General features: G+C 43.3%; 1 protein-coding gene across 1 annotated transcript in view; it reads left to right on the forward strand.

Annotated features, from left to right (window-relative positions):
- Positions 1 to 7,038, forward strand: part of PRKCQ (protein kinase C theta) — a 66,011-nt gene extending 58,973 nt beyond the window's left edge. The window contains exons 18-20 of the mRNA XM_051615657.1: positions 3,948 to 4,136; positions 5,322 to 5,450; positions 6,767 to 7,038. Coding sequence (XP_051471617.1) covers positions 3,948 to 4,136; positions 5,322 to 5,450; positions 6,767 to 6,922 — 474 coding nt within the window. The 3' untranslated portion in view covers positions 6,923 to 7,038. The remainder of the gene's footprint in view (positions 1 to 3,947; positions 4,137 to 5,321; positions 5,451 to 6,766) is intronic.
- The last annotated feature ends 18,616 nt before the right edge of the window (positions 7,039 to 25,654 follow it).

A 25,654-nucleotide genomic window follows, 5' to 3' on the forward strand; every position in this document is an offset into this window, starting at 1 on the left:
AGGCATAAAATGCAACCAAGAGTTGCTTGTAAAAGAGGTGGAGATGCTTGGAGAAATAAACATGACAGTGGTCGTATGCTCTGATTTTTCCTCTCAAAATGCCAGCAGTTGGAGGAGAGGTGTTGCTGTCCAGAGGACAGCTTGGACACAACCTGCTAACTCTGGGCTCTGGACTATCTGCTTCTCTGCTTTGGCAGTGCATGGTGCCAGAGCACCTCATGTCACTGCATGAACCCATTCCTGGAGGACATGCCTCCACCAGTTGTCTCCTGATGAAGGAGATGAAGGAGTTGATTCAGGGACAGACTGTACTTGAGCTAACAATAGCAAGACAGAGCTTACAGCATGTGTTAAGGTCCTTCTCTGTCCCCTTGGCTCAGGAAGGCTGGGACTTGCATGGAGAGTCTCTATGCTCCATGCTAAAACATACCAACAGTTCCTTTTCTCCTTCTGCAGCTGATGTGTGCTGATACTCTGTAGGGAAAAGCTGAACCTGGCCTCAATTTGCCCACTCAAAAAATTGGGTGGTCACAGACACAAAACTCCAGCCTGCTCATAGGGAGAACCTTTGCTCTCCCCCTTATTCCTTTTCATTTCTTTGCCCAGACAGAAACTTTTTTCCCCCCTCCTAGTAAATGTAGATACTTTGGACTAGATCCCTACAGAAAAGAGAAAGCTCCCTTGAACTGGTGACTTCACACAATGATAGATCTTACTATGAAGAGGCTTTGACTAATTAGGTGGCAAATTGGGGCCAAAGAAAACATTTTTCAGCTCAGAGAAAAACCCACAAGTCATCCACGCATCGTGTCCAACATCGTTCTGACATCCATTTATTTGCCTTTCAAGATCCCATTTCCTGATTTAAGTGTTTTCATGATGGATATTGGGACTCTCCAAATAGCTTTTCAAGCTGTTGGTGCTTTGTTTTTTGTTGTGTGTTATTTTTTTGCCCTCTACTGTAACTCATTGATCTTTTACAGTGCACGAAGGGCTCAATTCTGACTTGGGTCACAGCACTGCTGACACAAGGGCTGGGCTCTTCAAATCAATTGGATTTGTATTGCCTAAGAGCAGGTGTAAATGTGTCCTGCAATCAAGCTGCAATTGTCTTTTATTCCACTTCAATATGTTTTTTTTTTTAAAAAAAAAAAAAAAGAAAGCTGTTTTCTGATCCTAAATTAAAAATAAAAATAAGAGAGCCAAGGCTAAGAAAATTGGGGCTGTTCAGCCTAGAGAAGAGAAGGCTCTGAGGACAGTTTATACCTTCCAGTACTTGAAAGGGTCCTACAGGAAAGCTGGGGAGGGGTTTTTCATCAGAGAAGATAGTGATAGGACAAGGGGTAATGGTTTTAAACTGAGACAGGGGAGATTTAGGTTAGATATTAGGAAGAAATTCTTCACTCTAAGGGTGGTGAGGAAATGGAATGGGTTGCCCAGGGAGGTTGTTGATGCCCCACCCCTGGAGGTTTTTAAGGCCAGGTTGGATGAGGTTTTGTGCAACCTGATCTAGTGGTTCCCTGCTCATGGCAGGGGGGTTGGAACTTGATCTTCAAGGTCCCTTCCAACCTTAATGATACTATGATTCTGTGATGATCCATTATCTGGTTTTACTTCTTAGAAAAAAGAAAGACTAAAATAGCTCAGAGTTTTACTTCAGCTCCTTCATCTATTTTAGAGATTCAGTGGGTGCATATGAAACATTTTACCTCTAAATTGAAAGCACTGCTTGAGTTTATGGATCATCTCTTCTGTCAGAGGCAGGAGCACTGGACCTTCTGTCAGTATTTCAGTGCAGCTGCTGGCACTGTAATTTGTTACAGACCCAGCACCTTGGCCACAGCTGTGGAAATAAGGGGGCTCTGGGTCAGTAGACAGGCAATTTTTTAATTTCAAAAAATATTTGACACACAAAAAAATTAATAAAAAAATCAACAAGTTACCCTGAAATGAAATTGCTGACTTCATTTATTTTTTCGAGAGAACTGCAAAGCTAATAAATCTTTTCTTTTGCCACCATGAAACATTTAATTTCAGTTTCCAGATACTTTATACTTTAAAAGGTAAAGCTTTATAAAAATAATGTGTCTTTTCAGAAGGAAAGGTTGGGATGAATTTATTTAAAAGTGAACCAGAAGAAATAGATTAGGGAGTCTTGCTGATTCTTTTTCTTTGGCTCTGAGTGGAACACATTGTATATATTGTGGTTTATATTCAAACAGCCTTTTTGCCATTTTTGAATCTCCATTTTTGCCATTTTTGGAGACAGATGTTTCAATCATGACCACATTACATCAGCATGAATTTAGACTTCTGATATTAAGGTCATGCTTTGCTAGATGCCACATGGACATCAGAGATAGATACTTCTCACCTAATGTGAGACAAAATCATCTGAAAATGAAGCATGAGATGTTACTTAATAGTATTGTGGAAGGACAAGCATTCCAGAAGACAAGTCATCCCTTCCTATCTTAGGTGTGTAAGTCAGCTAAATCACTGTTTTCCCTCCAATATAGAGAGACTCTGGATAATTAAATTAATAAGACACATAGCTTTTAGAATATAGGATGGATCTGGGCCCAAGTAGCAATTTACAAGCAAGGAAGACAAGGTGTGAAAACAGTCAAGAAATTACTCACTTCCAAAGTGTCTCAGAGTACAGCAGTAAAGATCACCTCTCTAAATTGTAATTTTTCCACTATCAGCAGTTTCATGTGTACTGATCTGGGTAGATGTTTTCACCAGTATTAAGCCATCTCCAGGGTTTGTTATTGATGTCTACACTTCAGCTATAGTGTGGGGGCTCACATTGCATCCAAGCTGTGGGCTCAAGAGTAAAGATTGAGCCTTAAAATTAACTGTTCCCATCTTCAAGTTGAAAATCCTGAGAAGGACCCTACACATCACATTCATCACATGTAGCTTTAGACATCTGTGGTGTAAATATCTATATATGAGCAAGTTGTCTAGGCTCCTTGATAACCAAAGGAGACAAATAGGGAGTTGTTTGCAACAAGTAGATACTTTTCTGGATGTCTAAATTGGACTAATTCTCTTCCTTGACTTTAAAAGAAACTCATAGTAACTGGTTCAGCTCTAGGTATCTCCAGAACACATATCTAAAGGCAGGCAAGTGTAATTTTGCTTCCCCAAAGGGGAAGTTTGAGAACTTGGTGGTGTCTGGCCAAGTGTGTAAGGAAGGAAAATGCCACATCCCTTCTTAGGGGGGTTCATCTCTCCATCCAACCCTCCCTGTCCCCCACACACTGGACGTAGCCTTCACTTAATAGCTGACACAGAAAGGCACAAACCAATGTACTGGGTTGAGGACAAACTCACATTCCTCTACCTATAATTCTGTTGGCCTCAAGAGGGACAGAGCAGCAACCACTTCATCATGCTTTTTCTGGAGCAGATTTTTCTGGGATAGGTTCACACTATTTCCACTGACTGATAGTCCTAAAGTACCCTTACACTGTCAAGCTTGTAATTTTAAAGTGCAACTTGTGTGAGTTAGATCAGTCCCAAAAAGCTAGTTCCTAACCAGTTGTCTTCTTGGAGTTCACAAACCAAGTTTCAAAGCTTGGGATAATTCAGAGAAAAGTCAAAAAATGACTTGCTTCACTTTTTGTGCTTTAGGTCTCCCTGGTAGCCAAGGATTTGTTCAAGTAACTTAAGAGTAACCAGAGAAACTTACGACCTGCTGTCTGTAGTGTGAAGGACTGTTTTGACACCCAGGTGTAGCTGCAATTTGGAGCTTCCTCAACCACAGCCTCTGCACCTCTGGCAGATGCTCTGGCTTGTGCTGCAGGCAGGAGGAAGCACCTTTGCTGTCTCAACACAGTGTAAAGAGGCAGTTGAAAGGTCAAGGTCTGGTCACCCTTCTGAAGTTGAAATAATGATGTCAGACATTTTGCCTCTTTTTCACTCCTCTCTTTGGGCAGATATTGCTGGGGCAGAAGTACAACACCTCTGTTGACTGGTGGTCCTTTGGTGTCCTCCTGTACGAGATGCTTATTGGCCAGTCTCCTTTCCATGGCCAAGATGAAGAGGAGCTTTTCCAGTCTATTCGTATGGATAACCCATTCTACCCTCGCTGGCTTGACAAGGATGCAAAGGACATTTTGGTGAAGGTGAGAATGACCACTCAGTGAATGAAAGTCTTTGCCAGAACCGTCATCTTTGATTTGTGCATCTCTAACTGTTGTTCAGAGAAAGAGCTGTAATGTGTTAGGACCAGAAGCAGTCACTTTCTTGGACCTCAAAGCACACCTGACCTAAGTAATAAGGTCATCTTTGTGTCTTCTTCCACCTGAGCTGTGATGATGGCTCCACATCCAGTAAGTAGCATCACAGGGTATCAGACACCAGCAGAGATCAGACATTTCTTTACACAACAATCCTTTAGATGCAAGCCATCTTAACTCCTGGAAAAGCTATTCTGCCAGGCTTCAAACCAAGGGTTACAGTGACTTGCTTAGAAATTATGGGTCTGAAGCAGTTCTTATGCCTCAGAAATATGAGGACATCTGAGATAGATTGCTGTGGTGTACAGCTTGATTTTCATTAAAGAATATTTTACAACTTTACACTGAGCTAGAGAGCAGGTTAACGAAGCCTGAGCTGTGTCCTGAAGTGGCAGAGCCCACTGAAGCTAATAGCACAATGCCATCTGGAATTCTGGCCCTTTTAATCTCCTACATAGCAATGCATAGTGTCCTTTGTGGGTGGAACACTCTCTAGAGCTTCCCTGCAGTGGGCATCCTCCTCATCTTTTAGGTTCACTTCCAGTAATAGCCCTTTTTCTTTTTTTTTTTCTTTCCTGCCTCCTTGCATTTCCTCATTGCATTTCTGTTTTGGGATGCAAATTATTCTAAAGGTAAAAATGCAATGAAGTCACAACTACTCTAACAAGTTACAACCCCTCAGTCAGACTTTGGACTGACATGATTTCAGCTAATACATCCTACCTTGCAGTGGAGGATGGTGAGAGAACATGGACAGAGGGATATAATGGCTCAGCTGATGTGTGACAACTTGTTCATCACAAGATTTGGTCATGTTTGAGCTACAGTCCATACCTTGGCTTTTACATTAAAAAAGTGACAGGACAGCATTAGCATTCCACTACAAAAAAAAAAGATCAGGAGATGGTTTTAGTGTCTGTTCTGCATGCAGAAACTGAGTGAGTTAAAATAGTCTACACAGTCTCACCAGCTGTGCTTGAGTTTGAAGTCTGAGAGCCTATCTGGTAGGACTCTCCTAATAAACACATTGTTATTGATAAAAGTGGGATTTATCTTTCTTCAACACTCTAGCTTTTTGTGAGAGAACCTGAGAGGAGACTGGGAGCAAGAGGGAACATCCGCCAGCATGCCTTTTTCCAGGAAATAAACTGGGAGGCTTTAGAAGAAAGAAGGATGGAACCTCCATTCAAACCCAGAGTGGTAAGGATGCATCTTCCTTCGTTTCCACCTGTCTCATGTCCTTCTTTCCCAAACCATTCATTCCCCAAATATTTAAACACTCTGGCATAATCCAGCAATAAACCAAAGCCAGGACCCACGGTAGTGTTATAAACCCATTTATTTAGGGGCTCTGTCCAAATTCTTCAGACATGGGTCTTAAATGTCAGACACCTTGAGGTCTGTTTAGATTAATGGAGACAGCATTTTAAAGGTGAATAAGTGTCTGCTAGACACTGGAACTAATGTTTTTAGGCATCAAGTTAAGGCTTTCAAAATACCCTCAAACTTTCATGGTTATCTTCTGGAGTTGCTGTGCACATGCAGCCTCACTGTCTAAGAGCAGATGGAGTATCTTGGTCTTGGGCTGTCAGAATGTAAAGTATTGGCTCTTATTTAAGTGTTCAAATACAGATTAAACTATTCACACGCTGTCTGGTATGTTGTGTACATCAGCCACAAGCAGCTGAAACCATCTACAGTTTGGATCTGCCACAGTGTCCAGTCGTTGGAAGGATAATTATGAACTATATACCTCTGTTGGCTGGGCTGCTTGGCTTGGTCATCATGACTACTCCTTTCTAATGGCTATAAGCCCAAGTTTAGCATGCCTAGACCTGAGAAACCATAAATAACTTATCACTTTCTCAGTTACCATAGCAGGGGTCTGAATGCCACTTAAAGCACCTTCCCTTAGTCACACAAGTACAGCCCATTCTGTGGGGATCATCTTTCATTGCACTGCAGAAGGCAAAGAAGGAAAAGCAGTTCAGGTAGAAAGCTGGTCAACTAAGTTAGGACAGTCCCAGCTATCCTATTAAGCTATTAAAGTCCTATAATTAATAATTTTAATTTGACACCTGCATGATACAGCCTTTCACAAGTCTTATTTAATTATGGGTCCAGTCCTCCATGTTACACGGCTGTAACATCCCTGCCTGGTAAAATTCTTGGATCACAGGCTCAGTGTCTCCTACATAATGTTTATTCCCATTGCTACTTCAAGAGGGTAGTAATATGCAAGTGATTAGCACTGGCTGCTGGATATTAAGAGGTCAGACAGAAGTTCACTGCAGTTTGATGTGGTATTGTGCATTGTTTGGGCTGGAGTAACTAATCATTGTACAAAAGGCCAAGAGCAAACGCAGTGCAGGTTCTCTGGCTGAGCTGAGCTTTCTCCCAACTATTTCAGCTAAGCCCCTAAGAACCACCTTGGTAGGGCCAGTACCACTGTAATCAAGATCTGAGTATCAGTGGTTTGACATCAGTTGTTGTTTTTCTTTTTCCTTTTCTTGAAGAAATCTCCGAGTGACTGTAGCAACTTCGACAAGGAATTTCTAAATGAAAAACCCAGACTGTCCTGTGCAGACAGAGCACTGATTAACAGCATGGACCAAAATATGTTCAGCAACTTCTCTTTCGTGAACCCTAAAATGGAGAAAATATTTTCCTGAGATCTGCCTTCCTGAAGGAACTCTCTGTAATGGTTTGAGTAACACTTTGTCAACTGACAACTGTGCATGTTTATTTTTATCAAGAACCCACCAGAAAAACACCTCAGTGAAAGTTTTTTGCCTTGTCCAGGTCTGTAGCAGGTGCCAGCCACTCTTGATGATGAAGTTTCTTTATGTTATCTTTGGTCTCTCTTCTTTCTTTTCCCAATGTTCTTGAAGTTGAGAGCATCTAAAAATGAGGAGGTGCCAAAACCTGTTCCCCACTACTTGTGCACACAGACAAGGGGTTTCTCTGTAAGAAGAAAAAAGAAAAGAAGAAGAAAAAAAGAAGTGTATTTGAGCTTCTGGTGATGCCAGTGTCCACTTCTGCAACTCTCACCTAGACCCACCTCCTTCAAGTGGACAAGTTGTTTTCTCAAGGCCTGAGGGTGCCTGGGAAGACTTCAGGCTGGGTGCTGTTATAACCTCCACTTGTACATGTGCAGAGTTGTGAATGTGTGCACAGGAGTTTCAAAGAAGCAATTTCACTCCCTACACACATTAAAAATAACGTTCACAGGTGTTTGGATTCAATTTTGCTCCACTGGGACAAAAAGGCTTTGCAGGTGCCCATCCCAGCATCTGTACACCTCAATCCTGAGACCCTGGAGATAAGGACTGAACCCTGAAGGAGGAATGTTGCCATGGCAAGTGTCAAGAAAACCAGTGGTTTACATTTAGTACCTGACCAGGAAGGATGGGAAGTTGCAGTCCTGAAGAAACCTTAAGAATCCCTGTTCTAAAGCTTTAACTGTCCTTGCACACCCGACTCAGAGCAAAATCTGGACTGGGCTTTCTGGAGTTTTTCTGCATGAGAAAGATGGAAGAGGTTTCCTCAAACCATTGTTTAAGCATTGTCAAACTGGCCTTTCAGTCACAGCATTGGCATATATTACTTAAAAGGTAGTAATCAGTCTTTGCAAAGGCTGATATACTTTGTATTGCTGTAGATGGTGTCCCAACTCTTTGGCAGACATAGGTCAACAAGCTGTTTCCAGAGGTCACAGAGCAGGACAGGACATGAGGTGAGGGTGGTATTCTCCTTTACCTCCTGACATTTTGCTGTGTGTACTATCCCTTTGTAGTCTGTGGAAATGTAGATGGGTTATAAAAACATCTTTTCTGTCATCCTTTCATTATGGGATCCTTTTAAACTTCTAGGGGAAAAATGTCCCCTCCCTGGAAATTTTCAAGGCCAGGTTGGATGGGGCTTTGAACAACCTGGTCTAGTGGGAGGTGTCCGTGCCCATAGCAGGGGAGTTGGAACTAGATGATCTTTAAGTTCCCTCCTAATCCAAACCGTTCTGTGATTCTAAACAATGATGCACGCTTTTCTGAGGTTGCAGAGATGAAGAACCACCTAGTTACTGTTGTCACTGAAACACCAGTTAAATACTGGGTCAAAATTGCTTTTGCAAAGAACGGTTGGACCAGATGAACCTTGAGGTTCCTTCCAACCTTGTGCTCTGTAATTCTATGATCAAAAATTAAGTCAAAGCCCAAAGAGTGGGTTCTGTGACTTAGGCAGTCACCCAAGTTGGTGTTAGGCTCTAATTTAGTTGAGCTTCACTGTAGCAACCTCTCCAATCCACGGAGAAGGGAAGCTCTGGAGGGTGAGTCATCCCAAAATCAGATTCCTTTCAGAGGTGCCTTTCTGGCTCTGCTGGACCAGGCTGTCAACTTGGACCTCCCAACAGGATGAATGCAGTCTTGCAGGCAGTGCTGGGATCCTGCTGGCAGTGACTGCCAGCACCAAATCCTGACAGACCAAGAGCAGAAGCACTTAATGTTGACAAGAAGAGCAAAATGCCCTGAGAGAGGTTTCAGTCCAGTGACTCTCACCAAATCCTTGTTTGTGCTGTATGAAACACAAGAGGCATCTGTGCTCACAGTTTGTACAGCTGGTCATCATGTTTAACTAGAAGAGTTAATGTGATTTTTTTTAATGCCAGAGCTGTTTGTACAGTTTAATAAAATATTGTGTACAATGGGAAAAATGGACATTGAAGTGATTAAACAGGGACAAAGAACAGAGGTGCCTGTAGAAAAGCCATTAAAATGGCTCTGTGCTTTCTGGGGGATGTTCCTCAGGGGAGTTTCAACCCATAAACAGACAGGATCAGCAAGCATTTCAACAACTGTATCTACTCCACAGATGAGTAACTAAAACAAGGATTTGGAGCTGTGCAGAGGTAGCCAAGAGAGGAAAATACTCCTTTTCACTGCCAGATGGTGACACACCTGTAAATGTGGTCTGGTATCTCAAAGGGGTTGCAGAGACAGATGAGCAGAAGTCATTGCTATTAGAGAATAACTCAGGCCATTTTCCTTTGACACCTGAATGAGGCTGGATCAGCAAAGTCCTCAGGGTCTTGACTTTGTCCACATGCTACAGATGTAGTCTAGATGGCCCAATCCAGACTAGAGATTACAGTTCTAAGCATTTGGAGATTGTCAGTATCCCAGTCCAAATGACTATTAGGGTTGTGGTCTTTCCCTGTGGGCTCCAGGAAAGCTGTGGAAGGACTTTTTACAAGGGCATGACAAGGGGTAGGGGTTTCAAATTGGAAGAGGGGAGATTGAGATTAGTTATTAGAAAGAAATTATTTAGCATGAGCGTGATGAGACCCTGGCCCAGGTTGCCCAGAGAAGCTATGGATGCCCCATCCCTGGAAGTGTTCAAGGCCAGGGATGGGGCTTGGAGCAACCTGATCTAGCGGGAGGTGTCCCTGCCCGTGGCAGTGGAGTTGGATCTAGATGATCTTTAAGGTCCCTTCCAATCCAAACCAGACTCTGATTTTATTTTTCTTTGCCAAGGCACAGTGGTTTGTGCAGGGACACCCCAAGAATGTAAACTAAGGAAGGAGGGTGCTGAATCACCTCTTGTGGTTGGAGAACAACAGGGTTCTCTGACCATAAGCAGGGCTCTGCACTCCAGCTGTGGTCCTGCGTAGCTAAAGCAGCCAAACATGAGTGACTTTAGAGGATCATGTCTGCTAGAGCAGACACAGTGTCAGGTTTACTGCAGGGCTTTTGATGCAAACCACAGGAAGAAGTGTCTGTTTCTCACTGCAAGGCGTCTTCAGCTTAAAAACCAAATAAACCCATTGAGGCTGGGGAGAGATGGGGAGGTACCAGCCACCACAAAGATGCATGCAGGGTGTCTCAATAGTGCCACAGCCTGCAAACCGTCCCAGCTGTGCCTGTGGTGTGTGAAGAGCAAGGTGGTGAGCAACAAGCTCACTGCTCCTGTGGTGGCAGCCATCAGAGAGAGGAGCTGCTGAGGGCTGCAAGCCAAACACCCACACGGAAATGAGCAGAAGCCCAGGTACTCACAGAGATACACCTTTGCTTTGGCCAAACCCAGCACCTCCATACCCATCTCGTCTCTCATTTTTGTTTGTTTTTTTTTTTTTTTTAATTTCCCCTCCTCCAGTATATGTTCATTTTATGGCACAGTAGCTGGGGTTTGCCAGGTTTGGTTTTTCATTCACTGAAGGCCCAGTCCTGTTCAGGAGCCCCATCAGATCCCAGCACTGCTGAAAGACCATGGCACCTGCAAACATCAGGGTCTGACCTCAGAACCTCATCAGAACCACCTGCATTTGCCTAGGTTTTCGGAGTCCTCAGCACCCAACTGCTCCTTCCCTAGTCTTGCTGCTTCACTTGACAGATGCACAAATTCCTACTTGTTGGCAGTCACAAAACCAAACCTCAGGCTGATAAGCACATCAGGAAGAGTGCAATTCAGAGTGAGTGACTGTCTGGGTTTCAGCTCTGCTGCAAAGATGTCCAAGGCTCTTCCAGAGGAGCTTGGTTGGTCTCACAGCTTCTTGCATGTAGCCCAGTGGTATGGCTGCCTAGATGACCTCAAGAGGTCCCTTCCAATCCTTACTATTCTATGATTCTAGGATTCTGTGATTCTACAATTCTATGATTCTGTGATTCTGTAATTCTATGATTATGTGATTGTGTAATTCTAGGGAAGACCAAGCTCCATCCTGCACCCCACCATGATCTTTGCTACCCACACTTGCTAACATGGGGAGGGTACTTGGGCTCTCCATCTTCAGTGAAGCTCAACTTGCAACTGCACCCAAGGGTGACTGTGGGTAGTGGGTGATGCACTAGTCCTTAAAACCATGCAGGACCCCAGTGTAACCAATGTGTAGCACCCCAGAGTAGGGTCAATCACTTAGCCTGAGATTTCTTATCAAACCAATGATGTTGAATCCAAAGCTCAAGTGGGTTGAAAGCTTGGCTAAGCAAATTGAGTATCACAGGAGATGCTCAGTTAAGACAAACCAGCATGAATGCTGAAGGGCACAGCCTCTTTCTCATTCTACATTTTCTCATGTTAAATTAAAAAAACCCTTAATCTTGGTTCCAAGAAGCAACTGGATTCTGTTTGTCTGTCTGGGACCCAGGTCTCACTCAACCCATGCTGCTCCAACTACCTAAACCAAAACCTGCCAGTATACAGCAGCTGGAGAGCTTGATCATTATTTTAATAACCACCTAAAGGAAAACATGCTGTTTGAGTGGAGAGAAAATAAAAATTAAGCATCACATTTAATGTATGATGTGGCCCTTTATTTTAAAGGAACATAAACTGACAATATTCAGACATCACAGGAAGAATCTCAGCTTTCACTTCTAAATTATTTTTTATGATTGTTGTTAACCTCCCTGTAGCAAAGGAAATGAGTTCTCCAGTAATAATTTCAATTTAATTTTCAGCTCCTTTCTGTTGATAACATTGTGTATAACCTTTTTTCTAACAGTTACTTTAAATTGTGTACTTTGGTATTCCATTCAGCTGGTGGGGAAAGCAAAATCAGTTCTAAAAAAGCCATTTTATCTCTGCTATGCACGAACTCAGCAGGGTAATGTGATATCTCAGGGAGTATATTTATTTTAAAACATTGGTATTTTCCACCAGGGTGAAATTCTTCAAGATAAAACCTCGCACTGTCTCCCTCCATCCTCCCCAAAGTGTCATGGGGCCAAAATAGTGGAGAAAAAGGGACAAAATAGAAACTCTCATTCAGAAGCAACAATAATCCCCCCTGCAAATCAACTCAGATCTGGTCATGCTGGTATAATGAAAAGAATAAAATAAATTAAAAAAATAAAAGACAAAATGGGGAAAACTGAACATGGTCTTATCATAAGGATAATAAATCCCAGACCACAGTGGCATTTTTGAGATAGTGAGGCAGGAACCAGCAGTGACACAAAGTGAGCTTTCTTGAAAAAAGATGGTGGTAAAACTTAATAATGTATTGTAGTTCTGCAGGAGCTGGAATTCAGATGGGAAGAGAAATATTAGCTGTTTCTTTGCACTGGGCCATCTCCACACCAAATCACACAGCTTCTCTTTCTTTGGTTGGACTGGAAGGAAAGGAGTAAATACTCTCCACAGAAGACCACAGCAGATCTAGCTGATAGCAACCATCAATATGGTGATGATGACAAGAGGCTGAAGATCACAGAATCACTGAATCACCAAGGCTGGAAAAGACCTTTAAGATCAAGTCCAGCCTATGACCTGACACCACCACATCTCCAGACCAGGGCACTAAGTGCCACATCCACCCTTTCCTTGAATACATCCAGGGATGGTCTCTCCACCACTTCCCTGGGCAGTCCCTTCCAATGTCTAATCACCCTTTCCACGAGGAAGTGCTTCCTGATATCCAACCCAAACCTCCCCTGGAGTAGCTTCAGGCCAGGCCCTCTTGTCTTGTTCCTGGTTGCCTGGAAAAAGAGCCCGACCCCACCTGACTGCATCCTCCCTTCAGGTATTTGAAGAGAGTGAGAAGGTCCCCCCTAATTTAGGGGAGGTAAATTACCCCAGGCTAAATTACCCCAACCCCTCACTTTCTAGGCCTGCAATCTCTGAATAATGAGAAATTAGCCCATCCTGAGGTGACCACATCCAAAAATTTCTTTGTTTTTATTCCAGATTTACACCACTGTAAATTAAGCCAGAATCATTTGGTTCCTGTCATTTTGGGTCTCTCCTGAGGCGTTGACAATGGACTGGGATCGCTTTCCTCTGTATCATCCATCTGTGCTTCTGCATCCCTCTTCACATGCAGATGTTTATCACCCTCTCACCTTTCACCATACACAGGGGTGATTTCACCTGACCAGGACCATTTCAGAAGTTACTTTGTGCCAGCCATGCAGTGGAGGGGCAAGAAATGCCCAGGTGAAGCCCCTTGGTCTGCTCCAGGGCAAAGTCAAGAAACCTCCAGAAGTCTCAGTAAACTAATTCAAAAGAAAACTCATTCGAGCAGCTTTAATGGCTAACAAAATATTCTTCCTGGCAGGGATAAGAGGCACTTTAATCTACTCCCAGGCATAGTGTCTTACTTCAATGCCCTCAGCAATGTCCTCAGCAAGTTCAGGACTTGGATCCACAGTTCCTGAATGCCTGGCTGTCTTTGGGACATGGAGATTTAGTTCATATCTGTCTCTCTTGCACTCTGTTTTTCTCATTCACTCACTGTGTTTAAATTATTCCTTCCTTTTTACTCAGCAGAGAATTGAGATTTGCTGATGTCAGGATTTCTGAACAGATGGGAGAGCAGTATTGATTATGCAGTTGAAAGCAGGACATAAATAGCTTGTTAAAAGTAAATAATAATAGTTTAAACGTTGTGTACAAACCTTTATAAAACCTAGTGAAGCAAATCAGATCATCCTTCTGGAAATGTATCCAAGTTTTTAACAAGGTGTTGAAATTCAAGAGCCTTTTTCACTTACTTCTGTTAGTGCTGATAGAAGATCTGATTGAATTAACAGTCTGGAACTGCTAGAGATGAGCCTGCCTTCAACATCCCAGCCAAATGAGATGTCTTCAGCTGATGTGTGAAAGGGAAAAGGGAATTGATGAGGAAGAGAAGCAGGGGGACAGGAGCTGCAGAGTGCAAGCCAGTTTTGTTCAGAGTGGAGAGGAAGATTTATTTTTTGTCATAAATTCAGAGTCTGGGCCCAAACTCACTCTGTGGTGTGTGACATTCAAATTGGGGTCTAAGGCAGGGCATGGAATAAAGCCATGGATGAAATGTATCCTTATTGATTTTGGTTCAACTTTGATGTGTATGCTCAAAATGCTCAAAACTCATCTGTCCCCCCATCCATTAACCATAGAGTACCCAGCTGCTCCAAATGGTCATAACTCTGAATGGTTGTGTTAGGTAGAAAGATAGACTGAAGTGTTAAGATTAGGCAACAAAGAGAAGATTTTGAGAAAGGAACATTATTTTGAGCTTGGGCTACTATCACCAGTGGTGTAAATGCAATGATTTCCTCATTTATGTCTGTGCCAATCAGTCAGAATCAAGATAAAGTCTTCAACAGAGACTTCAACTGGGTCAGTCATGAGGAGTGGTCAAAATATGATGATCACTCAAGGTGGGAAGCAAGATATTTTTATTAAAAAGAGACATTGCAAACTATTCATCTGGGAGAAGACAGAGTTTTCCTTGGATCAGTTCCCCGTTGTTTTCACATTAACCTATTTCAGCTCCAACAGCCAAGAGATGTTTCAGCAGCTCAGCCACATCCATAGACACTCAAGCAGGTGCACAAGGACATGCACCCACGCACCCACACTGATGGCAGGTGTGGTCCTTTCCCCTGAAATGCTGGAGATGCCTCCTCCAGAAGGACTTTGCTTCCCTCAAGTACTGCTGCTGCAGAAGGAATTGCATTGGGATCACACAGCCTTCACCTCCCCAGAGACAACTGCCTGAACAGAGCAGGGATTCAATAATCTACCCAATGATCTGAATGACCTAAGCTGCTTGTCCTGAACCCTCATTTTTTTCCATGATATAGGGTTGGGCACCATGATACAATGAACTAGAAGGAGACTCTTTCCTTCACATTTTGAAAGTGTCCAACAACTGGTTTTAGAGAAGCTGAAACACCATAAACAGATTCTGTTTGATGTTTTCAGTTGAAAATTCTTACAGAATCAAGGTACTTTGGAAAAGTCCCCATTTAAAGAAAAGTAAGTTATCCCAAGGACTCTTTTTAAGCAGATTTACCCTTCCAATGCAGAGGTAAATATCTGGGCACAGAACTTTCAGCAGAAGCCACAACCTAGGAATCTGAGACATGGACAGGCTTGAATACAGATCAATGCAGTGAAGCAAAACATTCCTGTACACTCTTATAAGCAGGAAAAAAATTGAAATATCTTTGCATGCAATGAATAAATAAATGGTGGAACTTACAGTTGAAAAACAGTAAGGAGGTGAACAGCAAACTGAACGTTTGAGTCATATTTCATGAAACTCTTGTGGGACAAGAAAAAAATAATGAGAAACTCATAGCTGGGTCAGTCTGATAGTCCTTGTGGTGCACAAATATCTCTCCAGCCACGGTGAGAAGTCCCTGGACAGGAAAAAAGTCTAAGAAGAGAGTGATCCTCCCAGTTTCACATGCCCCCACCTTTCAGCTCCAAAGCATAAAATAAAGATAGAATAGAGAAATCAACAGTTTTTGTGACAATGGCAATACAGAAGGGATTTGGGTAAAATTCCATTTCTCAGATTTGCCAGAGATTTCCAGGGTGATCTTAGCAAAGGGCAAATACTACCTCTGCACATTTCCATTCCTATAAAAAAGAGATGGCAAATCTTCTTGAAAAAGGAGGTGTGGTACATGTAGAGACATCCTACTTCGAAGTTTCTGTGCTAATCATAGAATCATCGAATCATTGAATGGTGAGGGTTGGAAGGGACCTTAAAGATCATCAGGTTCCAACCTCCCTGTTATGAGACGGGCCACCTCCCACCAGACCAGGCTGTACAAGCCTCATCCAGCCTGGCCTTAAACACCTCCAGGAATGGGGCTTCCACAACCTCCCTGGGCAACCTACTCCAGTGCCTTCCTACCCTCATGGTGAAGAATTTCTTCCTGATGTCTAACCTAAATCTACCTTCTTCGAGTTTAAAATCATTACCCCTTGTCCCATCACTGCCCTCTCTGATGAGAAGCCCCTCCCCAGCTTTCCTGTAGCCCCTTCATGTACTGGAAGGCTGCTTTAAGGTCTCTCTGAATTCTTCTGTTCTCCAGGCTGAACAGCCCCAGCTACTTCAGCCTGTCTTCACAGCAGAGCTGCTCCTTTGATCATCTTTGTGGCCCCTCTCTGGACCCTCTCCAACAGCTCCATGTCTTTCATGTGCTGAGGGCACCAGAACTGTTCACAGTATTCCAGGAGAGGTCTGACCAGACCAGAGCAGAGGGGAAGAATCACCTCCTTGGCCCTGCTTCTTGGGCCACACTTCTTTGGATGCAGCCCAGGATGTGGTTGGCTCTCTGGGCTGTGAGAACACACTGGCAGGTGATGAAAAATACAGACATTCATAGAGCCGTGAAGATGATCAGAAGGCTGGAGCACCTTCCCTATGAAGACAGGCTGAGGAAGTTGGGGTTGTTCAGCCTAGAAACGAGGAGGCTCCATGGTGACCTTATAGCAACTTTCCAATATCTGAAGATATTGGCCTACAAGAAAGCTGGGGTAGGGCTTTTTACACAGGTGTGTAGTGAGAGGACAAGAGGCAATGGGCTGAAGATTAAAGAGGGGAGATTCAGGTTGGACATTAGGAAAAAGTTATTTCCTGTGAGGGTGGTGGCATGCTGGAATAGGTTGCCAGGGAGGTTGTGGCTGCCCCCTTTCTGGAGGTCAGGCTGGATGGGATTTGGAGCAACATGGTCTGGTGGGAGCTGTCCCTGCCCATGCAGGGGGGTTGGAACTAGATGATCTTTAAGGTCCCTTCCAACCCAAACTATTCTAGTATTCTATGATACTCTGATTCATTGAAAAGACCAGCAAAGGAAAAGTTGTTCAATTCATGTTATTCCTGATTCACTTAAAAGAAAAAAAAAAGAAGGAAATTCCCACAATGAAGAATTTCCCTCTTGAGCAGAAGGATGCTGTGGAACGACACCAAGGCATCACACCAACATTACAGGCAATTGCTGCTAGAAACAAGTTATTTGATAAATTGAGACTTTTTTGTTTGTTTATCTTAATTATTCACGAAGAGGTGTTGGTTTTACTAGTTGGTTCTTTATTCAAAATAGTTGGTGTAAACATATTTTTGTCTCTCTGGTAGCAGGGCAGTAGTGTTCTCATTAGTCCTTCCTGGCTATTTGTGCCACTTGTGGGATATTGATCTACACACTAGTGATGATGATTGTGCCACTAGAGCATCAGCTGTCAAAAAAAAAGGAAAAAAACTCTTTCCTTTGTATTTTTTTGTTGTTGGCAAATTATCTGCAAAAAGCTCAGCATTGTTTGAATAATAAAAAAGCTTTTACAGATGGCCACAAAAGTGTTAGCATTCTCATGAATATTTATTCTCACCAGTTCTCCTGACGACTTAACTTCCCACAGACATCCTTACAAGCAAACATTCAAATAGTCTCAAAAAAAGCAAATAAAAAGGTTTTTGCACATAAACACATGAATGCTCACAGATTATTTATTTTGCAGCACTATCTGGAAATCTAACGAGAAGAAAAGCCCTCTTGTGTTCAACTCTTGAGATGCACAGATGAAAAATAACCTTCTTCTTGAAGAGCTTGGTCGAAGTGCCCAAAAAAAATGATGTGATTCTGTCCTCATTTTATAGAGGAGAAATATTGTCCTCAATGGAGAGGGTTGCCCTAAATTGCATAGCAAATGGCAGAATCACAGAATTAACCCCTGATCTCTCAGAATTCCCATTCCTGCACAATGTTCAGATCTAGACACTTACACAGACAGTGATTTAGGAACTCCAGGTTCAACGAGACCAAGGGCAGGGTCACGCACTTCAGTCACAATGACCCCATGCACCACATCAGGTGTAGGGAAGAGCAGCTAGAAAGTTGCCCAGAGGAAAAGGACCTGGGGGTGTTGGTCAACAGTGGCTGAATATGAGTCAGCGTGTGGCCAAGTGGCCAAGAAACATCCTGGTTTGTATCAGCAATAGCACAGCCAGCAGGACAAGGGAAGTGACTGTCACCCTGTGCTTGGCACTGGTGAGGCTGCACCTCAAACCCTGTGTTCAGTTTTGGGCCCCTCACTACAAGAAGGACAGAGAAGGGTTGGTGAAAAGGCCTGGAACACAAGTGTCTGAGGGAACTGGGGTTGTTTAGCCTGGAGAAAAGGATGCTGAGGAGAGACCTTCCTGCTCTCTACAACTACGTGAAAAGAGGTTGTACTGAGGTAGGTGCTGGTCTCTTCTCCTGAGGAACGAGTGATAGGACAGGGGCAAATGGCCTCAAGTTGTGCCAGGAGAGGTTTAGATTGCATATTAAGAGAAATGTCTTCACTGAAAGGGTTGTCAGGCACTGAAGCAGGCTGCCCAGGGCAGTGTTGGAGACACCATCCCCTGGGGGTATTTAAAAGCCATGTAGATGTGGTGCTGAAGGACGTGCTTTAGTGGTGCACTTGGCCGTGCTGGGCTAACATTCGGACTTGATGATCTTAAATATGATCTTGATGATCTAACCAAAATATTTCTATGACTCTATAATGAACAAATTTTTGGCTTTACACTCCTTCATATCTCCAAGGAAAGTGCTGCCTTGTACAGTAACTACTATGTAACTACTTTATAGTTGGTGTCAATACACTTCTTGTTATAATAGAGACAAAAATTGGAGTTACTCAGTTTAATAAGCACGGACTATTTTGTCTCAGCCAAATTCCAGGTTTTGAAACAAAGGCAAAGACTTTTTCTGGGTTACCACAGTAAATAGTATTTGAATGGCATAGCCCATCAGGTGCAAGACACAGAGGCTGGAGGTATGGAGGCTGACATTTCCAGTTGGGATACTTCTACCCACATGGTCCTTTTCTGTGAATTGAATCATTGCAGATTATGTCCAGTTGAAAGGAAACAGTATATTCTGTGGTGTTTAAAGATGTCACACTCATTTCAGAGCTTTTGGAAACCAGTGAGTCAGCAGGAGAAACACAATGCTGGTTCCAGCTATTAGGCAGTTCTTTAAAACAAAACAAACAGAAACAAAAAAAAAGCCACTTGTGAATTCAACAGATGCAGTGAATTCCCTGCTTTGCAAAGGCTAAAGTGTTTGCACAGAGGAAAGAGGCACTTTTATTAACATAAAGGTCACTGCAGTTCAATTATTCGTTCAAATGAATTATTCAGTATTTTCTTTTAATCTCGTTAAATGTGGATGTCTGTGAACAAATCCTGAAGATGCAGAGAAAATCAAAGACTAGCAAAGCAAACGTGCAGTAATGGAAAAGCAGCAAGACAGACACCTTAGGGATGAATAAAAGAGCACAGCCAGAATTTAACCCAACCGAGGAAATGTGCACGAAGGCTCAAAATGCCATCTGACTTCCTGTGAACCGTGTCCCCTCTCGTGTGTCTCTTGCCTTCCCCGTGCATGGTTGGCTTGTTGCAGTTGTGTTTCCAGCAGTGCTTAGACAATGAAAGAGCCTGTGACCCATAGAGTTCATCACTGAATCCTCTAGATACCCAGGCCCCCAGTAAAAAACAGGATGGAAGTCGCTCAAACAACATTGAGCCTAATGTCCTCCCAAAGCCTGTGTCTAGTGTTTCCCAGAGGTATTTCAAAGCCTTCAGACATGATATCTTGTAATAAAAACTACTTTCATGAAATGAGGTAGAATTTAGGTACCAGACTGTAACTCAGTGTCTTGCTTTTTCAGGATGTTGGGATGCTTGCCTTCCTTTAAGTAGAATCAGGAAACACAGATACACCTCAGATAATATGGCAAAATGTGATCACCTTAAGCCCTCTGGCACAGATCTAGGCTCTCTAGATCTGTCCTTCTAGCAAAACTTGGACAGTCTTGCATGGACTTTCTAGGCACAATTTGGACTTAAGAAATACTTATTTTTTACTTTTCTCCACATGGTAAGTAATACATGCAAGGACAGAAGCTCCAAATCTGCATGTCCAGCATCTGGTTGTTGGACCTCTGGAGCCAGCTAAAATGTCAAAATACTGGGAAGGAAAAACAAAACCAAACAAACCAACAGAAAAACTAAACAAAATAACCACAAGCAACAACAACAACAACAACAACAACAACAAACAAACAAACAAAAACACCAAAAAACACAACCAAAACAAACCAAAAACACCAAAAAAACCAATAAAACCCAAACAAACAAAAAACAAGCAACCCCTCCAAAAAACTACAGCATCTTCTATTCCAGAATTGTTTGCACACAGACTTTTAATTGTCATCAACTCATTTGTCAGTCACAGTTATTTGAGGAGTACTTTGTGCAGCCAGGTCATTGTTTGTCTTTGCAGCCTAATCTTCTGCAACAGCTGTCTTCATTTGCATCTCATTAGCCTGGCTGGGTGATGATCTCACTGGAAATCTTCCCTTCATTCACTAGTTCTGAGTCCATAACACACTTCACTTCTAGGCATCCCTATTTGTCCAACGACTTGAACTAACAACTGTTCTGGTTAAAGAGAAGACTTCATTTACAGGAATAACTATGTACTATATCTCCATATTATGAATTCCCAGTGTTCAGATATTAAAAACTTGGTTTCACTTACAGCCCTACCTGAGCACAGAGGTAAAAATAAATCCAAGATTCATGTCAACTCTCAGCTTCCCCCTAGTGTTCTGATGGACAGTGGCTTGAGACTTGGTACAGATGTCCTTTGGCCTATGGATTTTGTTGCTCCTGAAGTTATTCTCCTACAAGAAAAGCCACCATGGTAAAGGCCCTTCCTACAGTCCTGAGGTCTCATGCAAGAATCTGGCCATCAAGCTCAACCCTCAAAAAACATCTTACCAAAACTGACTTTTGAATTGCCCATTGACCCATGCCAAGCTTTGAACGATGACAACTTGTAAGAATGCCAGCCAGCAAGGGTTTTAAAAATGTTTTAAAAAATCATTCTAGCAAGTGAATCATTGCAGTCCGGTTCCCAGAAAGGTCTTTTCCTGTTTAGTTTCTTAGTGTGGACACAGCATGACAAGATGTGCCCACTCGTGACAAAGGCAGTAAGAGCTCAGCTGCTGCAGGTTTTGCTTTGCAGAAACCAACTGGATGGTTTACAAATATGGGCTGGCAAGTCAATGAGTCCATTTGTATTGCCAGGTTACTCCATATCTCTGCTTTTGGCCAACAAGAGCCTCAAAGGTTCACAGAACACTGTAGAGGGAGGAGGAGAGCTTTCCTGAAAGAAGCTGATCCTTACCAAACTGCTCTAACATGGATGGCAGCACTAGCTGCTCAGAGAACATGTGACCAATGATCTTCTCCAATGGCTTCTTTCCATTTATCCGTGTTCTTGGAAGCAGCAGATGGTGATTTTTCTTCAAGCCTGAATCCAGCTGTTGGTCAGTTACTGCCTCATTCCCTTAAATAATTTCTAGTTCTTCTACAGCCAACACTTTCCACTGTCATAAATGTGGTCTGATGCCATTTGGTTGGAAATACCTCTAACTTCATGACCTTCCAGTAAAGCTTTTTAGCCAAGCTTTTTAGTGAGAAAACGAGGAAGATAACAGGATATTTTGTTCCTCCAGGTGACCAACCCTGCTGGCCTGAGATTGCTGCCTGGCAATCTTTGTGAGACTGTGAGCCCAACTGAGGGAGGCCACAGCATTTTTTATGGTGCCCACCTGGGTGTCTGCTACACTCAGAACATACTCCCAGCATGTTGTATTTTGTGTCTGCAAATTTGAAGCCTGCTTTCCTAACTAGTTTCTTTAATTAGCTATTTGAATGGAATTTTCTTGTCAGCAAACTCATTTGCTAGAATATACATGGAAGGTAAACACAAAAGAAAATCAATTGTGAGTGTGTCTTGAAATTAGAGTGAATATTCATGGTACTTATTTGATAGTAATTGCCATGATGTGGTAAATCAGGGGTAGTTTTACACCTGCAACCATGATTCCTGAGTACTGAAGATGTCTGAGTCTGTTCTATACATCCATTTCACTACATTTTATTTATATGTAACACCATATATTCCCAGACAATAAAACACTGCCTCTTTCTCTTCCCTACCTGCTAATATCACAGGTGAGCATGACATCAGGGGTCATAGCACTGGAAAAGGCTGTTGTCTCTGCCCTGCAGAAGTAAAATGCCAGTGGTAGGACTCATGATCCATGAGGAATACTGGGCAGGATGGAAGCAAAATCTTAAAGTTTTGCTGTGCTGCCCTAGGAGGGGTCCCAGCTCCTATCAGCATGAGGTGGTTGGATGCATCCTTGTCTTCTACACCTCAAATCCTGTGCTCACTTTGGGAGCCATTGCAAGGATGCTGAGGTGCTGGAGCATTTCCAGAGAAGTGCGATGAAGCTGATGACGGGTTTGGAGCCTTCCTCTCTCTCCCCTGAGTTCCCTCATAAAACCTAAACCCATTCAGTAACAGTTGTTAACTCTGTCCTGGGCTCCAGAAAGACCTTATAGCAGCCTTCAGTGGATGAAGGGGCTACAGAAAAGCTGAGGAAGGACTTTTCACAAGGAATTGCATCACTACTATGAGGGTGAAAGGCTTTAAACTGGAAGAAGGTAGATTTAGGTTAGATATCAGGAAGAAATGCTTCGCTGTGAGCATGGTGAGACACTGGCCCAGGCTGCCCAAGGAAGCTGTGGCTGCCCCATCCCTGGCAGTGTTGAAGGGCAGGTTGGATGGGGTTTGGAGCAACCTGATCTAGCAGGAGGTGTCCCTGCCCATGGCAGGGGAGTTGGAACTAGATGGTCTTTAAGGTTCCGTCCAACCCAAATCTATCATTCTACACATTTGGTGACAGCTCTTCAGCAAACCTGGTTTAAACAACTCAGCTGAAGCAAAACCATTAGAGAGATTAACTTTTCTTTAAAGAGGTGTTATTGCAACCCACCCTGTCCCTAGATTAGGAATAATTGAGGGTCATTCCAATGCAATGCCCAAATCACGCCCCTGGAAGTGAAAGGGGAAGCTTTTACAAATACCCTCCAGTTGCCTTACCTTCCCTCCCCCCGACTGGCACGGCCTGGTGGGCACCAGGGCTGTAAGATCAGTGCAAAAGCTCCTTCCTACTCATCAGAGGGGGGTTTTGCCTCATGGCTTGCTGGGCAAGCTCTGCAGAGTTGAGCACAGTTTCCCATCACCATCCTGCAGCACAAGGTGCCTGCAGGCAGGGACAAACTCTGCCTGGTTGCAATGAGCAAAGCTGCCTGCAGATCTAGTGGTGAAGCCAGTTTGCACCAGAAAAGGTTGATTAGGAAAATGGATCAGTTTGTCACAGGTTTCCCATAGGAGAAGATTTCTGGACAAAGAGTGAGACAGGTTAGAGAGCCTGAAATTATCTCTGCAAATGCAAAGTAAAACTAAGGCTGCTATTTGCGACAGAAGACTTGGGAGATCTGTTCAAATATGCAAATGTGAAATAATAGCAGTTGTTAATTAACTTCGTTGTACCCCAGTACCCTAGGGTTAAAGTTTTTGAGTACAAAGTGTCTTTTAAAACATGCAAAACTGTCTTTAATTGCTCTGAGACCTTTTTCTGGGAGGGAATTGCTGGCTGGATTTAATAACGTGATAATCAAGTCCAGATGTAACCCATCAGATTGGAGAATGCAAAATTTCTGTGCATTGAAACTTTACAGGGTGGGAAAAATTCTCAGATACCTGACTTTTAAAGGCTGGATCTAGTGACCTGCTGGACCACATGTGGCAGGAATGGCCACGAAGCTGAAGCACATCCAGGGTTATGACTGGCACACACTTTTGATCAATTCTGATGTGCAAGCAAAAGAAAAGCACTGGCTGGAGACCCTGGGTGCAATGGAGGCTTGGAGCATAGATTTATGTCTCTGCCTTGTGTTGATCCAGGTTTTGGCAATAGTTACTATTTTTCTCAGGAGAGATGCCAAAAGGATCGAGAACCTGTAGCCTGCTCAGTGATGAAAATAGTCACTTGTCTCTTCTCCAGAAGTGAACACAAGATGGTGCTGCCATCCAGTGACAGCCAGCCTTGCATATAGCTCTGCACTGCTTCTACATCTCAGGGTGTTTAAAACAACCCCCTCTTTGGATCCTCAGTCAATGCAGCTTGCCAAGAAGTCTCTGGGGTGCCAAGAACAAGCTAAAACATCTCTCTGGTAGCCTGGCTCAAGCAAGCAGGGTTAAACCCATATTGCACAAGAGTTGCAAGTAAAAATGCTGTGATATCTCTCAAGGACTCAGCTTAACTCTCATCCAGGGGAAAAAACTTCCCAGAGAACAACAGCTCCTTATCTTGTGATGAGACCACAGGAGTCTCTGTAGGAGATTATACCTACCAGCCCATGCCTAGATGAGCTGGGTTAATGTCATGATGCCCAGCAAAATCCTCATTAGTCCAGGCAGAAAGTGCCAGATGGCAAATGCAATACAAGCTGAGCAAAAACTAGCAACAAAAAAATGCACTGTCCAGGATTATACTGTAACCAAATTCAGATCTGCTGTGTCTGCAGAGTTCTCACCGCAGTCAGCGTTTGGGAAAGACTTCTCAATCCACTGTGGGTACAATGCAAATTCCCAGGCCTGCTCTTTGCCCCTCTTGAAGGAAAGCTAATGACTGATGTAGGTGAGACTTGAGTGACTGGATAAAGTTGAGCCAACATCAAAAAGAGCACAAGGAAAAGAGATGTGACCTACCAAGGAGATGGAGCGGACAGCAATTTGCTGCTCCCACAGTTGTGTGATTCCATGAGACTCACTAGGAAAAATATGTGCCAGGCTAACAAATCTTAATGAGAATTGTAGGGACTCAGTTCCACACAGACTCAAAAAACTTTCTTCAACTGGCTTCCATGGCTAAACCCCGTGGGCAGGTGATGGAAACATTTATGAACCCCACTACCATGTCTGTTTGCATGGGGCTTCTTTGTGCCCAGTGAATTTGCCTTCTCCTCACTAGAGGCTCGTACGAGCCCTTAGAGACTCTTCTTTCTACCCAGCCACTTGCTTGCAAAATCCATGGGAATGCATGTTCCTGGGAGACATCCCTCTCTCTGCTGAGTGTGATTGAAAACCAGCCAACTGGTTCAATGGTTCTTGGTGGGACGTATAGCATTGTGCAAGTCTCTTTCTGAAGGAAATTAGGCTCAAGGGGGATTTCTCTCCTCTTTGGGGACACAAGCTTAAAAAGCATAGCAGACACCCATTTCATAAGGAGGGAGAGGGCTGCTTTGTAATTTTGGACTTTGAGGCTCACAATGTACAGCCCTCCTTCATCATAAGAAGCATGTGGAGCTGTTGGAATGAATCCAGAGGAAGGCCACAAAAATTATCAGAGACCTGGAGCATGTCTCCTATGAAGACAGGCTGGGAGAGTTGGGGTTGCTCAGCCTGAAGAAGAGAAGGCTGCAGGGAGACCTTAGAGCACCTTCCAGAACCTGAGGGGGCTCCAGGAAAGCTAGGGATGGACTTTTTATAAGAATGGTAGCAACAGGACAAGGGGAAATGGTTTCAAACTGAAAGAGTGTTCAAGGCCAGGTTGGATGGGGCTTGGAGCAACTTGGTCTAGTGGGAGGTATCCCTGCCCATGCAGGGGGGTTGGAACTAGATGGTCTATGGTCTTTAAGGTCCCTTCCAATTGAAATGATTCTTTGATTAGCCCTTTCCCACTCCTAATTTCTTTGCTTCCAAGTGCAGAGCAGCTAATTTCCA

This window comes from Apus apus, chromosome 1 (genome assembly GCF_020740795.1).
Source record: "Apus apus isolate bApuApu2 chromosome 1, bApuApu2.pri.cur, whole genome shotgun sequence".
Lineage (NCBI taxonomy): Eukaryota > Metazoa > Chordata > Aves > Apodiformes > Apodidae > Apus > Apus apus.